Source organism: Fulmarus glacialis, unplaced genomic scaffold (assembly GCF_000690835.1).
Source record: "Fulmarus glacialis isolate BGI_N327 unplaced genomic scaffold, ASM69083v1 scaffold14435, whole genome shotgun sequence".
NCBI lineage: Eukaryota > Metazoa > Chordata > Aves > Procellariiformes > Procellariidae > Fulmarus > Fulmarus glacialis.
This window is the reverse complement of record NW_009211294.1, coordinates 1-14,810: the sequence shown is the minus strand read 5'-3', so window position 1 is coordinate 14,810 and position 14,810 is coordinate 1. Positions and strand designations below refer to the sequence as shown.

Sequence of the window (14,810 nt, the reverse complement as noted above, 5' to 3'; positions counted from 1 at the left end):
ACGGCTTCTTTGTGTTTTTAAGACAAGTTAGTGTCTATACCGGTGAAAACTGGTCTAGGAGAACGTACTGTTCTATTGGAGCTACTGTATTTTTCCCCCCTTCCCTTTATTTTTTTAATTATGTATCATAAATTATTAAAAAAAATAACAGAAGCGGCCCCAGTACTATGCCTTACATTTGAACAGAATGGATACTTAATTAGATCTTCTTTAACTAGGAATCCGAAGCAGCGCAGAACACCTGTAGCATTTGGTCTCCAACAAGGGGATGCACAGTGCTCGGTGTGAGGGAAGGAAGGTTGATGTCCTTCCATGCAGGAAGGCTATGACCCCTCCTCAAGATAGAAGCTTCCAGACTCTTGTATTGCAGCCCCCCGCTACCAACGTTTCCATTTTATGTGATAAAGACCCATCTTTTTTCTTCCTCTACCATAGCCCGGACCCAAAACACTATTTCAGATGGGTTTTACCAGATTTTGATATGAACAACTCCCAGGTAAGGTCATTTAAACTGGAACAAAAAGTTTGTCTGCTATATTTTAAATTTCAGTGTATGATCCTAACTGCCTGCTTCCTTGTGACACAAGTACTTCAGAGGAACCTCACAAGAGAGGACAGTTATGTTTTCTGGAAAATAGTTTATTGAGTGCTTGGGGAATTAAAAACTACAAGGTTTTGCTTGCAGTTGCAGAAGCAAGAAAAGTTAAACATAAATTAGTTACCTGATTTGCTACTTATAGTGCTTCCGAAACCCTCATTTTAATCAGTCATTGCCTACCATGACCTTTATATTAATATCTGGCCCTTAAATTTATGTAGCAGAATATTTATAGATTAAAAAGTGCCTTTCTATGGCAGTAGGGTAATGATTATGAAAGCTGATGGAGATTCTCAGTCTTTTTAACTCCCTGCTTCTAGGCCTCAGCTACACCCACTTGATTTTTCTGACTTAGCTGACTTTATTCCATACTCTGCTACAGGAATAAGAATTAAGTAATTCAGTCAGTGTAAAATAAGCCCCACTTGTCCAGAAGCTTTAGTTGACTTAGATCAAATAAGAAAAAAAAAGAAAAAAAAAAGCCAGACAGTGATTACTGCAGTTACTCAAAACTACATTTGTTGTGTAGAATTTCCATTCCAAGTATTGTTTTCATCTTCTCCATCGTCTTGAGTCCTCAGTCTATATATTTTGCCTTCTTTTTTGAAGTCTTCCCCCTGCTTTTCCACTACTCGTTTCCTGACTGCTTGCCTAGGGTACAAATGACAGTGAGGTTTGACAGTTCCCCTGGTAATAATTACACAAGAGAAGCAAATGCAATAAATGCAAATCATGCATCCTTCCTTCTCTCATCCCCAATAATAGTTTTCTTCAGCCCTTTGTTTCCTTTTGCTTGGGAAGCAATACCCAGCTGAAAATTTGTCATTTAGCAGTCAGACAAACAGACAGAATCTCATTTCCCCTGGAAAGCACCTGTCATTGAGGCGATATGTGGCTGCTTCACATGAAATGGCCTAACAGCTCTCCTGGACAGGAGATCTCTCATTCTCCAGGCAGTACAAAACCTTAAGTTTTGCCAAAATCAGACTTCAGTTGCTTGAGTTTCTTGTACAACCATACCATAACAATTTGACTTCAAATTTTCAAATTTTTTACCTTCCAAACAATATCAGCTCAAGTGAAGCCCACATTTGTAGTTACAACTGAATTCCCTATTCTAAATGACTGCAAGGCAATGCTTTTTCTACTCTGTAACTGGAAATTGAAGCAAGCAATAAGGATCTTGCTTAATCACACATGTAAAACCCAACAAATCCTAGTCAGGGCTGCTGCGCAGTTTATCAGCCGCCAGGTTACCCCTTTGAACCAGATGGAAGGGCGGTGGCCAGAAACTACAAGGAGAGGGCAGCAGTTGAGAGACAGATACAGTTCAGTTCCCCACTACAGGATGAAAGCAATTCCAGCAAGCAGCTTGAGAAACAGCTGCCTTGAACAGTTCTGATTACCTGCTCTGCTCAATGCTGCTGGATGTTGAAGGCTTTGAATGGTCTTGCTGATGTGCTGATCTCACAGTAGACTGTGAGGGGGGTGGACTCGTAAACAGGAAGTTGCTAATAAATCTCCAAACTGCCAAGAGAGGATAAAGTATTGTGCCCAAGAGCTTCCACAGATCACCGCCTGAAGCCTGAACAACAGAAGTAGCAGGTCTTCCCGCCTGGTCACGAACACATAAAGCAAACTTGTCAGATATTAAAGTCATGCTCTTGCAGAGTATTTCATACATAATTTAGAAGCAGCTCAGTAGAGACAAGAACTCCTCCTTTGGTTACACATTAGACAAATATCTGTACTACCATTTATCTGCTTCAGAAAAAATCCTTCTCCAAATCAGTCCTGACAAAAATTAAAGTAATTTTGCAATCTGTCTTAGACACAGAAAAGACCAAAATTCAAGCCAAATATTACCATGGCCAACTCAAAGCAGCTATACAGCCACAGTATTGCTGTTTGCAAGGAAATGAAAAGCAAACAAACCAAAATCCAACACCTACCGGCAGCAACACTACTGAAGCACTGGGTGCTAACTCTAGCTCCAGTAATTTCTTTCCATAATCTTCTTTGGTGAACTCCCTTCTGGGAAACATTGTCGCCAGTGAAAAATTGCCATAAGCATTACCAACCGTCTGTGAAAATAGAAAGAAAACATTTTATTTATAACTGTTCACTTTCAAAAACTGCAGACTTGCCAGTTGAGTATACCTTGCCATATTGACCCAAGAGTTCTGTATCAAACTATCAATCATCTTCATACAGAGAAATGAAGAATTTTTCATATCCTACTACCTCTAACTAATGATATGCTGCAGTAATACAAAGGCAGTTGGTGGTGCTGGGAAAGGCTGCTACCAAAACCCCCTTCAAATAAACAAAAGGAAAGCAGGTAATGATGATTCCACTGCAATGAACAACTAGCTGATGCTACACCAAGTTGTAATCATGTAGCTGAGAAAACAAAAGAGCAATTTACCTGTGCAGCAAACTGCCTTGCTTCTTCCAGTCGTGCTTCAGATGGGAACTGGTTGGTAAAGGAAGATCCATCTGGGAGGCGGAACTGAATCCTGGCTATTGCACTGCAGGACATGTATCGGGGTCAGTCAGCATATGAACAGTTACTTTAGCTTGGTGATGTTGAAATGTGGAAGAGAGGGACAGTCATCCTACTTATGGCAGTGCAGATGGGTCATAAGTTTGGATCCACAGTTGGTAACCATCTGCTTACATATCACAATGCATCTCCTCTGGTTTTTATCAGAACCCAAGACCCATCACCATTCAAACAAGGTATTTACATTAATCATGCAAAAAGTTAATAAACAAATGAAATATAAACCATATTTCTTTTGTGTAGCCTGTATCACTTTTGTTCTTTTTTCAAGAAGTTGTACTATGAGGGTATAGACATTTAAGCTGGCTTGGCAAGTAATTCTATGTTCAACTAGCTGTGGCCCAGCATTACTGTGTGAGTTTCAACACCAACACAGGCCGTTAGTCCCGTGCTTGCCCTCTGTTCAGGGGCAGTACTAGACTGACGGTAGCTCCATAACTCCACATAAGGTCTCTACAGGTTAGAATATTTCTTAGAACAGTGGTGTTGGGCACAGCAGGAGACAGCTCTGACCCAGACAGCTGATGAGCCCAGTCAAGCCTCGCTGAATCCAAGCCAGTTGCGCACGCAGCCAAACAGCTGGGTCGGCGCCCTGCTCCCCACCGCATTGACATCATCTCGTCTTTCATCTTTCTAATCACTCATCATCACCCACTGACATCATCTCGTCTTTCTGTCTAGTCATTATCTATCACACTCTCATCTTATCTAGTTCCCCACCTAGCCCCATTATACTTGGTATCTAAATCGAAGATCAGACAGAAAAAGCTCTTATCTAACTAAAATAACACACAAGGAAAGGTGGTTAGTGCTTCATAATCAGGAATGTCAAAAGGTCGAAAGTTATCAGAGAACATAATATTCATGTAAATAGCTACGAATAAAATAATATAAGAGAAAGCCAACTTTTTATGTCACTATTTAAACAGTTCAACACAGCATTAATTAATAGATTAGGATGTATATGAAATCTCTTTAAAGTTTATGTAAAGTTTTTTTACCTCTCTCCCAAAAAATATACACTTTTTTCTCTACAGGAACTCACCTTCGCTCCTTTTGAGACGCTTCTTTTCTGGCCTCTATTTCAGCCTGTTTAGCCTGAAGAGCTGCAGCTTTTGCAGCTTCTGCTTCTTCCTTTGATTTTGCAAAGCGAGCTGCTCTCTCAGCACGATCCTGTGAAAGGACCAAACAGAAACCTTAATTTTTACCATAAATTGTAACTTAATATTCATTAAAACAGAGAACTACAATCTGTACTCAGTACCCAAACAGAAGACAAGACAGTAGTGCTGCGAAGAATATTCACTGCCAAACTGCACAACCTCACGTCATTAGCCAAGATGACACACTTCTCAATGAGTCACTTCATGCAAATAGCTGTTAATAGATGATCTTCCCATGCAAGTTTAACACTCCAGTGAAGATAAAGGGAAAAATCTTACGACGAGTTACACGATTACAGTTCTAAGTGGTCTAGGCCAAAACCTAATAATGAGGAGGGATTTCAGTTGTTACGAATTGTTTATATCCATATATGTACACACATATGTACGAACTTAGAAAATAATCCTCACTACCATTTTGAGATAAGTGTTCTTCTGCATGTTCCACAATTAAATATCCCCTTGCTTTTGTTCCAGAAATATGCTTAAACTGCAATTATTTTTATGTTTAAATGATAATTCTCCACTGGACTCAAGCAATATGACAGAAAAGTTGGTATGTTCGTTCAGATAGGAAAGATCATAATGAATATGAAAGGAGAAGCTTCATTTTATACACAGGAAATGCTACATAAACCCCAAACACATAAATTGTTACAATACAAGGCCACAGGATTCCAAACAGAGAAATGGACAATCTTTCCAAGTTTTACTGAATGAGAAAATCTCTCCTTTTAGTACACCGGTGGCCCTTGCGAGAGAGAGAAGCAGCAAGCTATCTTCCAAAATGAAAAATTTACCATTGCAATCTGTTGTCTTATACGCTCTCTAGCAGCCTTCTCTTCTGCCTTTTCTCTGTTCCTTTCCTCTAACATACGTTTTGTCAATTCTTCTTCCTGTCGTCTTTTGTACTCCAACATTTCTTTACCAGTTTTTCTCCGTTCAATTTCTTTCTTAATTTCTTTCTGAATAAACATCAGAGACATAAAAATTGGACCACAAAATTGCCTTGGACAAGAGTAAGACAAGACTGAAGTACATTTGTTTAAAAAGCAATTAAGCATTTATTCAAATAAAGGTATAAAAAAAATTGCAAGTGGTTTTACATTTTTGTGTTACCTGTTCTTCTTCTTTCCTTTTCTCTTCTCGTCTTTCTTCAAGCTTTTTTGTTATTCTAAATTTAAGAATAAAGTGAAAAATCTTAAAATTGCAGCATCTGTTATTAACATTTTAAAATTTCAGTGAAACATTTGCAAACACAGAAGAACAGAACACATGAAAATGAACATGAACTGTAACACAGTGCTAATACCTAGTGTAACAGTAATGATTCATTCACATGCGGGTGTACCATCCATAAAAAGATGAGGTGGTGATTCACCACCTAGTTTCCAACTTTTAATGGAGTTCTAACATATTCCTTCTGTCCTTTTCCACTTAGTAAATAAAGAATCTTACACATTCTTACTGTTGAACCAACTTGTAAGACATACAATACGCAAATACTATTTATGATCTGCGGTAACAGAAACACTACATCTCAGTCTCTTCTTAGCTATTTAAGCCATCTGGTTTCTTCTGCACATCACTTCCTAAAATGGAAAGCAAATAATATATAGCACTGACATAAATGCACATGCATCTGTCTCATCTATCCAGAAAGATGCCTTAGAATAAGGATTGACTTTAAAAAAATATAGTAATTTACAACGTATTTTAAGTCTGGGGAAAGGGCAGGCAAACAACATGAGAAATCAGATAATCAGGAAAATTTTGTTTGTATGGTAGCTGTTTTGCTTTTTTAAAAAGGAAATTATAATTAGCACAGAGCTTTGCCTCTTTTCCCCCCTGAAAGAAATGCTGTAGATACATGCAAATATGGCATAATTTAAGATTAATGCACATTTTAGAAAGGAACTTTGGTATTTATATTAAAATATTGACTACATTTTCTTATCAGTGGTAAGTAAAAATTATACTTATTGTCCAACAACTTTGGAAGAAAACTGAAATTAAATGTGGAAAAAGTTTTAAAATATATTTTAGCAGTATAAATAATCCTATTTACTAAGTATGTGTTACGGGTTTTAGATAGGATATTACAAATAGTGTCAGTCTTACAGATGCTAAAAACCAAATTTATACACAAAATCTTGTATTTAAAAACAATCAATTTAATGAATGAACCATGTATGGAACCAGATGTTTCTGGTCACCATACTTTAAAATCCTAGAACTAGCATTGCTCATCAGACCTCATTACTGTTCACCGATCAAAATAAGAGTCTCAGAATAGGATTCTGCTGGCTTTTTCAATATGCCTAGAATACAAACAGTCATCAAATAGACAAGAAGAAAAAGAAGTAAGATGGCATTTCTGTACAAAATCTAAGTTAGCACTTTTTTACCCCAGTGTCAAGTGCTTTCAGTTCAATGTTTTAACTCCTTCAAAATTTTTGCAGCAAACATTGTCTGTATTCAAGTTGTATCAAAGTAAGGAGAACACCTTCAGTTTTCCAGATTACCCTTTTCTTTCAGAGTATGTGAGAAATGAGATTAATTTAAAAGCTGTTTTTGTATCAACCCTAGTATTGTCACAGACATCTAAACAAAAATAAGACCACATAAACGTTTGCCAAATGATAACAGAATAAGCACCAAAAATCCTACAATTAAGCCTGTTTGTTAAAAAAAAACCCACCACCAAAAAACAACAAAACCGCCTCCTGAGAAACAAATACAATACAAGTCTGCAAAAGATGACTTACCTTTCTACTTTGAGTGCAAGATCATTCACAGGCTGAGCATCACTCACTTGCTCATCTGTAGAATTAGTTGCTTCCTGGCTTGCTTGACCTGAATTTGCTCCATTTTCAAGTGATTTACAAGAAAGTAATGCATAAGAGAAAAATAAAAGGTATACTTCTTATTATAAAAAACTATTATGCTCATTGTTAGGCGTAATTCGCAGCAACTAGGATATCTCAAGGAGATACGAGGTTCTGCTATTTAGGCTCCATCCCCCCCAGCAATTTGGTTTCAAGTTACTACCCAAAGAAACCTTTTTAGTTGAATCCTACTTCAAGAAAGCATTCACAATCTTTATTGTATTATAAACCACAGATTTCTCACTCATTAAAACTGAGCAGAATGACAAGTTATTTTTCCCTCTAGACTTGCAAGAAGCATTCTGGGATACCCAAGCTTTTCCTCAACAGGTCCACTCAATGTATTGCCTTTTATGTACCATCAAATAACAACTTAAGAAAACGATTTCAAAAGCAAATTAGCTAGCATGTGTGTAAAAATACTAACCATTACCAGCAGAAGGTCTTATTGTCTCAGTCATAACAGACTCAGGGGAGTCACAAAACTCTACTGCTCTGGATTGCATATTTTCTGGAGCAACATCAGATTGAGGGGAGGGACAGGGAGCAGATGACTGACTTCCATTTTCCAAAGGCTGCCCTTTTACTGTATGCATCTAAGAATTTGGGGGGGGAGAAAAAAGAGACTATGAAACTTCAAATATTTTCCACAGGTTCAAGGGTCAAGACTAAATTATTTTTGGAGAATCAGTCCTATTTAAAATATAAAACTAAAATTATCACATATTGTTGAGTATGATGCAATCATACATTTCACATTTTTTCCTAATTTTAGTCTTATACTTGAAATCAAAGTGATAAAACTATCTACATTTATATTATGTTCCATAGTATAATTTTATAAATCCACATTACAAAACAGTATTACAAAACCACATATGAACTGAAAGAGTAATCAGTATGTCATTCCAGTTTAGAGTTCTTGACATATTTCTTCAATACTGTAGGTGTTACAGAGATGATCTAAACCAATCTGTGAAACAAAAAAATAACATAGCACTTCTGCATAGTGCTTTCCAACCTATTCAATTTGTGTACTGAATTTAAGTTTGCAGATTTTGTTGTTGGAAGGATACAGAACCAGTAATTCGTAATTCCCCAAGGCACATGCTAAGGGCCAGGGACATCTCCTGCCTTGAGAACACCCAACTCAATCTGAAAGACCCAGTCTGTTAGCAAGCGTTACCTGTTTAACTTTATGGATTCTGGTAACAAGCTCTTCAACAGAAATGCTGCCAGCAATTACTTCCAAAGGGATTCCGTTGTCTCCTATAAAAAAACTGGATGGAACGCACACTACAGGATCTGCACAGCAACAGTTAAGGGCAACAGATAACAAAAGTTCATAAAATAACTTTAAAAGTAAAGCAGAAGTCCTTCCTACAGAAGCTCCTAGCCAATATTCTATCTCCACCTGGTTGCCAGTAGTCAGTGCCAAGGGAAGAAGAAAAAAAGATGTTTACAAAAATGCTGGAAACATTACATACAACTGATTAGTACCACTTCTTTTCTTTGAAATGGTTTAAGCCAAAGTATCTTTCTCCAACATACACATATCCGACAGCCGATTATGCTTTGACTTAAAAGATTTTGTTTTAGTGTGAGACAACATCTTATGTAGACAATAATGAATTCTTTACAGCATTAAGAAAATCCAAGTTAAGGTACTTAATTCCCTTTCTCAGCATCATACAGAATTCCTGAGCTATATGCAGTGACCCACTTAAGGTAGGCAGATGTTTACCTAATTTCAAACCTGTGTATCTGATAGAACCCAGTCCACTACTTATTCTTCCTCCTCCGTAACTCTGAACTCCAGCTAATAATTTAAAGCATTGCTTGTTTGTTTTCTAAAGCTGATTAGTAATACCAAAGGGTTATTTTGTTTACAGAAAGCTTTGGATAATTTTCTATTTGGAGAATTACATAGGATTAACATTAAAAAAAACACAACTTGTTCACTTTTTCTAAGAACTGACAATAAGTTGAATACATAGATGGTATCTTAACTACAGAGTTTATTGCGTATTTTTGTGCCATAAGAAGTATTTTTAATTACGTTGCTTATAAATATTTGTCTTAAGAACAGTATTAACTTGTAATGAGCAATTATCTGTAATCATAATGTAGCATCTAAACTGATCTCAAAGGATACAAATTTGAGAAAACTGCAGGCATGCTTCACTGTTTAAAAGAAAATATTCATTTAGGAGGAGCAATCACTTCGCAACAACTTCAGGTTAAGTCTTTTATCATAAAAATAACTGTCCTACTGCCACACACAAAGCTATTTAAATACTTGAGAGAACACTAAAAGCAAATTTGCATTACATCTTCTCATTAACATTTTGCATAAGTGTTGACGTGGTGACAATCCCTGGTTATCACAGTTGACTACATAAGATTCAGGTAAACAGTGCTAAGAAGCAATTCAGCAAAAAGATGTCTATTGAGTGCAAATAATATAGTAAGTCTTATAAAATGTCTATAGAGCATTTCAGAATAATACCATTTTGGGAAATGTCAATGCACTTTCTGCACATGCACTGGAACACTTAAACATAACAAAAATAGCCGAGTAAATTATCCAGGAACTTCAATGCTTCTCTATTCTATGTGTTACAATAGAGACAAACACATTTTCTCTGGGGCTTTACAGATTTTTATATTTCTGAATTCATGAGAGTTTTTAAATTCATTCTGTAACTTGGCAAATCAAGAACTGCCTCGATAGGAGGCATTTTGATTCCAGCTTTTTTACATAACTTTTGCGTCTCTTCCTGTTGAAAAAGGACAACCTCAAGCATTCTTTTACTAGTACTGAAATACAGTCCAAAATATGCAATGAATACCCTGTAGAACACAACAGTAAGTTTGGAAATTTGGAATTTTCTCAGGCTCTAGTGGCTTCAGGAGTACTGAATTCACTTATGCTCTGGAACCGTATATTTAGACTACCTCCAAATCAGGGTGAGGACTTCAAAAGACTCTTACTCTCATCATCATCAATGAAAGACTGTATAAGAGACAGAATTAGAATATGATCAAACCTTTTGGTGTCGATTTTAATAGCAACAAAACCATCTGAGGCAGCTTCAGCCACCTTCTCATCTTCCCACCTTGCAGCCATCTCAGTAGATTGTTCATCCTCACCTGCAAGATACAGCACATGCGTGAAGCTAAACCCACCACAAATTACTGTTTCCGGTCTGATTTTAGCTTTGCTTCAATTGCTTGAAACCACTTTTGAAAGACACTCTTGTGATTTATTTTCAAATCAGTTTATCATTTTTTTTGATAATCTGGAGACAATTCACTCCAGCTGATTCACCTTGCTAACATGCCAAAAACCCAATATACCAAAAATCCTTCCAAGCCAGCAAGCATGTAGCTTTTGCCATCATTCAATTGCATGGTGAGCTGGTCCAAGGGAGCAGAAGGGACTGGACCACACAGATGGAATAGAAATAGAGGAACTGGAGGTGATGGCAAGTCGAAGATTGGCTTGATGGCATCATCTAATTGCACAGCTACCGAAGGACCTCATTTTCATGTTACAGTGTGTATGCTTACGCTTTAGTATTTTGCTTCAGTATACTCTCATAATATGCAAGGAGATCCCACAGCACAGAGGGAACCGTTGTTTCTCCCTGACATTAAGCTTGACCTGCTAACATGCTAAAACTATCCACTTCTTACCCCTCATTGTAAGTTTAATTACATATTGGTACATCAGATGCTAATAGATTAAACTATATTTTCCACTCCTTGTAAATAATTCAGTAGACAAGGTTTCACATTTGATGGTGTTAAAAAAAGACATAAACCAAGAAACATTTATTTGCAGGATTATTTGTAACTTAGTTTTATATTCCAGTTCCTGACATGAACAGTAACAGTAGGAGGGGAGGAAAAGGAGTGAGAAGCACAGAGAAACAAGAATAACAGTAGAAGAGGAGCTGCATAAGTAAGGGAAGCTGAAAAGGTGCTCTGGGGCTGCAGATTCAGAGGTATTATTTTAATCAGATGAAACACGCTAAATCATACATTTATATTCCAAAGCACTGGTTCAGTGAGAATGTGGGTTAATAAATAGATTCCGATGAATATTAACCATCTTTCAACAAGTAAACTGGCCTGCAATCATTTGTTTATCTTCAATCTGTATTACTTCCTAGCAGCCTGGAATCGACTGTACTCTTGATGAGGAATTTGAGTCACAAGTATAGAAGTATAGTAGTCCATTATTCAATGACAACAACAAACCATTTGTTTGTTTCGTCCCAGTTGCCATTTCATGCAGTATTTTTTACTTGTTAAAGATCAGGAGTTACACATGGAGTGCCCTGGTGAAGCACTGCTGCCTTAAGGCCATGACTGTCTGGCCACAATGCTTCTCAGAGAGCCATGTATCAAAAATATACCGATTTTAGAAAAGTGTTTTGCAACCATATGTATTGATTTTTCCCTGGAAGTATTGGAGCACATAAGTATTCATCTCTATTACTATTATTCTACACACACAAGTAAATATTTAGGATATTTTACGTAGGAACCTTTCCCATTCCTTTAAGTGCAGTGCTTCCAACTGTGGTCAATGGATGCAGCTGTTCTGCCAAGAGTGGTTTGGCCTCCTCCCCCATTTCCAAATGCTCAGAGACAGACAGCTGCTTCGCCCCACACTTTTTCAAAAGGACACATGCTCATCTGATTAGGCTACTAAAAATATCTAAATGCTTGCCTAACACTAACTTTTCCATACAAACAGATGCTGTAGAAAAAGAATGCTGAAAGACACAAACGGGTCAGAGACTGTCCACAGTACAGTCTCTGAGAGATACGACCCATTAATGAAAATGTTGATAACTCACATTTTATAAAGCTCTATGCCATGAAGCACAGTTTAATATTGTGACTAACCACAGAATAGTTGCTTATTCTCATACATCTTTTTGTTTTGATAACCCTTTGTCATTTGGGGGTTAAGGTTCATTTATTACAGTTTTGCAGTAGTAATTATATGCTGAAGTGAAAACTGCTAGGTCACAGGAAAAGCATCAGAAAAGTCAAAAGGACAAGCTGAACAGAACTTGACGTAATTCATAATTCTGCTAAACACTGAGCTATCACAACCACCTCAGAATTCCAATTCCCAAGACTCTCAGATTTCTTATGTTTCTCAAACAAAAGCATCCCCTTATTTCACTTAGTGGCAATCAACGACCTGTACATAATTCTCAGTCGCACTTGCAAATCTCTTACGTTTGGTCAGGTAAATTTAGATATCTACATAGGGAAAACGTATCCATCACTTCTCAAGTGACTCAGCTAACTGGAAGAGACTCTTTTCTGCAACGATTTCGTTCCCATACAAGGAACTTATTCAAAACCACCACAGGTTGTCAAAGGACTTTAATTCCCCTATTCCTCAGCACACTGTCATCAGGGAAAAGCGTTTTCCTTTCAAGAAGAAGAGAAATAAGCCCAGCTGACTTAATGTCCAACATTTCATAACTACTCAGTAAGAGTAAAGATTGCCCATTCTGGAAATGACATAAAGCAGGGACATTAAGCTGTTCACCTCCTCCTCCTCTGCATCATTTCACATATTTAACTTGGAAGAGTGCTTTGATACAGCTTGGATACAAAACACTAACAAATGGCTTGTTGATTTCAAATCAGTGTTTTCTAAAAAAAAAAATCTAAAAATAAAGGTATGATCAAAGGAAGGAGTGTTTCTACAAACATTTCTAAAAAGAAACACAAACATTTTAGCTTGGAGGTTTTTTCTTCCCCCTCCCCTACCCCCCCTCCTTTTTCACTTCTGAAAAGCACTTTTTTTGAGTGGCCTGGCATTTTCATTATCAGAACACGTCTAACTTTTGGAAAGAATAATCTTAAACAACTCAATAACTTTTGGAAAGAATAATCTTAAACACTTCAGGCAGAACAGAGGCTGCATCTGAGGAGGTTTCATATCAAGCGAACAATAACTTTAGATTAATAACTCAAAATTTTAAAGGAGTTTTCTAACTCTGCAGGCTGGAAAACCATCTACAGAACAGCTACCAGCAGCAAGGTACCAGAGACATTCACCAAACCTGTTTCAGTATCAGGAATACTTTTTCTGTGTGCAGCAGCAGAACCTACTAGCAATTATTTGACGCCACAAAGTAACTCTTCTGCTCCTCAAAGACAACTCCTTGCTCTGTGTGCCTGTGCAGAAGCCCCTAATCTAACACCTCACCTTAATATTTTAAAATCAGTTTTGTAAGGCAGACATGGTTCACCTCATGCTCCCTGGAAGAGTATGGAGCAACCTTTTATTGCAACTTCTCACTAATTCAACAGGATCTTTACTATGCTTACACAACTGCATCACCAGAACCATGCCGTGAAGGTTTTAAAAACTGAACTAAAAAAATGTTAGGATTATAGCTACAAACAAAAATGTTAAAGAAAAAAACTGGTTGAACAACATGCAGTTGCAGTCACAAACACCACCTCCTTGTTAAAATAGCCACATTATTCCTTGCTTGACCGGAAAATATTCTAGAACCAGAAAGAATAATTCAGTTCTTCGTTTTCTAGCACTTCTTTAGGGAAGTGCAGTGAAGAGGGAGAGAGGGACAGACAGATGGTAGCAGAAACCAAACAGAGACTGACCTACCAGAATTCAGTAATTTTTGACAAGGCTGTATCTAATAGCTATCCTCCACAGTGGTCACCCTAAAATACAGTTAATTTATATTTTCTGTTTCCTCTCACTAATTTTTTTCCTTTATTAATTTTTTGTCCCCATATACATTATTGGATGAAGTGTACAAAACAAAAAAGAAATACTGAACACTCCTGACAGAAAGCTGCTTTCAAATGCTCGTCTGCAGTGCCTACAGGCAAGCATGTAGTGCGAAGACTCAAAGCTACCATCACCACCAGCTGTACGTGGATCTACCCAAACAACAAACCCAATCACTGCTAGCATAAAACCAGTCTATTCTTTCAGCACTCGGCATCCTTCAAACACACCTGCTTCCACACATGATGAGAAAGTATGTCCCTGAGCTTCCCATTTCTCTTTCCCAGCAGTCATAACAGAACTGCTTCGCGATCAGCTCCATCTCAGGTCAGCTGCCCTGACCACTGTTCCTAGGGTAGGCCAGAACTCGGCAGAACTCTCCGACACTTTCATTTTGGAGATATGCCCGCCCTAAGTAACACTCACCCTTTTTCAGGGCTCATAACAAGCAAAACAAAACAAATCAAATCCTTACAGCATACTACAATGTCAAAACTCGGTTACATCCCTGCAATCGTAAATTTATCTCCACTCGGTATATCTACATATTCCTACATCCAAATAGTCAACATGCACGTCTAATAGAAATGGCCAGTTTTGTGTACAATTTTAGTTTCATAAAAAATATTGGGAATAAGTTACAATGTGCACTTCTCAACCCCTGATATACATGCATCAAGTTCAAAATACTCATAGGCACTGAATTAACATTAAAAAAATCTTTGTGGTGGTTAACTTTGGCTGGGCGCCAGGTACCCACCAAAGCTACTCCATCACTCCCCTCCTCAGCTGGACA

The 14,810-nt window shown here is 37.5% G+C and overlaps 1 protein-coding gene across 1 annotated transcript; it reads right to left on the bottom strand.

The window, feature by feature from the left end:
* Window positions 1-618: 618 nt before the first annotated feature.
* Window positions 619-10,345, bottom strand: UBXN4 (UBX domain protein 4). The gene is made up of 12 exons (XM_009577497.1): window positions 10,266-10,345; window positions 9,371-9,399; window positions 8,402-8,520; window positions 7,643-7,811; window positions 7,096-7,192; window positions 5,447-5,501; window positions 5,128-5,292; window positions 4,210-4,337; window positions 3,027-3,129; window positions 2,551-2,682; window positions 2,005-2,213; window positions 619-1,249 (listed from the first exon to the last, which is right to left on the bottom strand). The coding sequence occupies exons 1-12, from the start codon at window positions 10,343-10,345 to the stop codon at window positions 1,111-1,113; spliced, it is 1,425 nt and encodes a 474-aa protein (XP_009575792.1). The 3' UTR covers window positions 619-1,110.
* Between the last annotated feature and the right edge of the window lie 4,465 nt (window positions 10,346-14,810).

Excerpts from the sequence above, each read along its gene's own strand:
- UBXN4 (XM_009577497.1), bottom strand. The coding sequence starts at position 10,345 with ATGGCTGCAAGGTGGGAAGATGAGAAGGTGGCTGAAGCTGCCTCAGAT. Across the intron at positions 8,521-9,370 it reads CCTGCAGTTTTCTCAAATTT|ATCCTGTAGTGTGCGTTCCA; the intron begins GTATCCTTTGAG and ends GTTGCTGTGCAG. Across the intron at positions 2,214-2,550 it reads CTTCAGTAGTGTTGCTGCCG|GCGGGAAGACCTGCTACTTC; the intron begins GTAGGTGTTGGA and ends GTTCGTGACCAG.